A 1,447-nucleotide genomic window follows, 5' to 3' on the forward strand; every position below is an offset into this window, starting at 1 on the left:
GCCTCCACATCATCGATATTTCCCTCTATCTCCATTTCATCAACTGTGTTATGAGGTGGTGGCCTATTGAAAAGCTCTTTAAAGTGTTCTATCCACCTACTTTGTATATCTTCTTTTCCAATAATTATGTTACGTTCTTTATTTCTGATTAAGTTCATTCTTAGCTTGAATCCATTTCTCATCCTATTAATTCCCTGAAATTGCTTTCTCGTTTTTCCATGTGCTCTATTTTTTTTCAATTTCTCTCAGTTCCTCTCCTACCTTCCCTCTTTTCTTTCTTCTGTTTGTGCTTGTTGCTAAATTTCTAGACACTCTTAAATCTTTTTCTCTTATCAATGTTAGCCCTGTCTCCTATCCATTTTATCCCACGGTGTTTTCTTCTTTCAGCAGCACTTCTACTTTTACGTGCATTGATACATGGTCCTAGAGATTCCATAGCAGCTTCAGTTACTACTGACTTTATTGTCTCCCAGTCCAATGTTATTTCCTCTTCTTCAAGTAGTCCAAATCTATTTTTTACATTTATAGCATAGGTATTTCTTACGTCTGTCTCTTCTAGTTTTTCTATATTTGGTTTGATGGTTTTTATTGATGCCAATCTTTTACTTTTCGATTTAACTCTGACCTTTCCAACCACTAACATATGGTCAGAGTCACAATCTGCATCTCTGAAAGCCCTAGTGTCAAACAGAGCAGATCTAAATTTCTTTTTAATCCTTATATGGTCAATTTGATTTATAGTGTTACCATCAGGTGAAATCCAAGTTCCTTTATGAGAGTCCTTATGGGAAAAAATGGTACCTCCGATGACCATAGAGTTTTGGAGTGCAAATGTTGCCAATATAATCCCATTATCATTGCTTTCTTGAAGAAGACTATGGAGGCCGATAGAGCCTTGGAAAGCATTTACCTCTTTACCAATTTATGCATTCATATCACCCAAGATTAACAATACATCATGTCGTGGTATTTGGTCTATTTCGGATTATACATGATGATACCATTCATCTTTTTCATCATCATCTGCTATCTGTGTGTGTGCAAGTAAGCATAGAATCGTTATGTTAAACCACATTGCATTTAGTCTAATTATTGCTATTCTGCTGGACATTAGGGTGAATTCCATAAGTGCTTCATATGACCTTTTACTCAGGTAGAAACATGCTCCTTCTACGTGATTACCATCATCTCTTTCACTGTAAAGTATAACTCCCTTCTCCTGCTCCAGCTCTCCTATTCCTGTCCATCAGATTTCTTGTAAGGCTGCTATATCAACCTTATAATTGGCCAATTCCTGTTCTAATACTTTAGCAGCTCCCGTTTTGAACAGCGTTCTTACATTCCAGGTGGCAATTCTTAGTGGTCTTTTCCAATCCGTAATCCTTTGTGGGGTTCCAGGGTCATCAACATTAAAGGCCAACCGGTTATTGACAATCAAAGTATCAGT

At 36.9% G+C, this 1,447-nt stretch overlaps 1 protein-coding gene across 1 annotated transcript; it reads right to left on the bottom strand.

Annotated features, from left to right (window-relative positions):
* Positions 1 to 304: 304 nt before the first annotated feature.
* On the bottom strand, positions 305 to 814 carry LOC137626231 (uncharacterized). Its single transcript, XM_068357305.1, has one exon. The coding sequence runs from the start codon at positions 812 to 814 to the stop codon at positions 305 to 307; it is 510 nt and encodes a 169-aa protein (XP_068213406.1).
* Positions 815 to 1,447: the final 633 nt, after the last annotated feature.

The sequence above is a fragment of the Palaemon carinicauda genome, chromosome 33 (genome assembly GCF_036898095.1).
Source record: "Palaemon carinicauda isolate YSFRI2023 chromosome 33, ASM3689809v2, whole genome shotgun sequence".
In the NCBI taxonomy this organism is placed as follows: Eukaryota; Metazoa; Arthropoda; class Malacostraca; order Decapoda; family Palaemonidae; genus Palaemon; species Palaemon carinicauda.

Bases quoted from the DNA above. Each gene is read 5' to 3' on its own strand.
- LOC137626231 (XM_068357305.1), bottom strand. From the start codon at position 814: ATGGTCATCGGAGGTACCATTTTTTCCCATAAGGACTCTCATAAAGGA.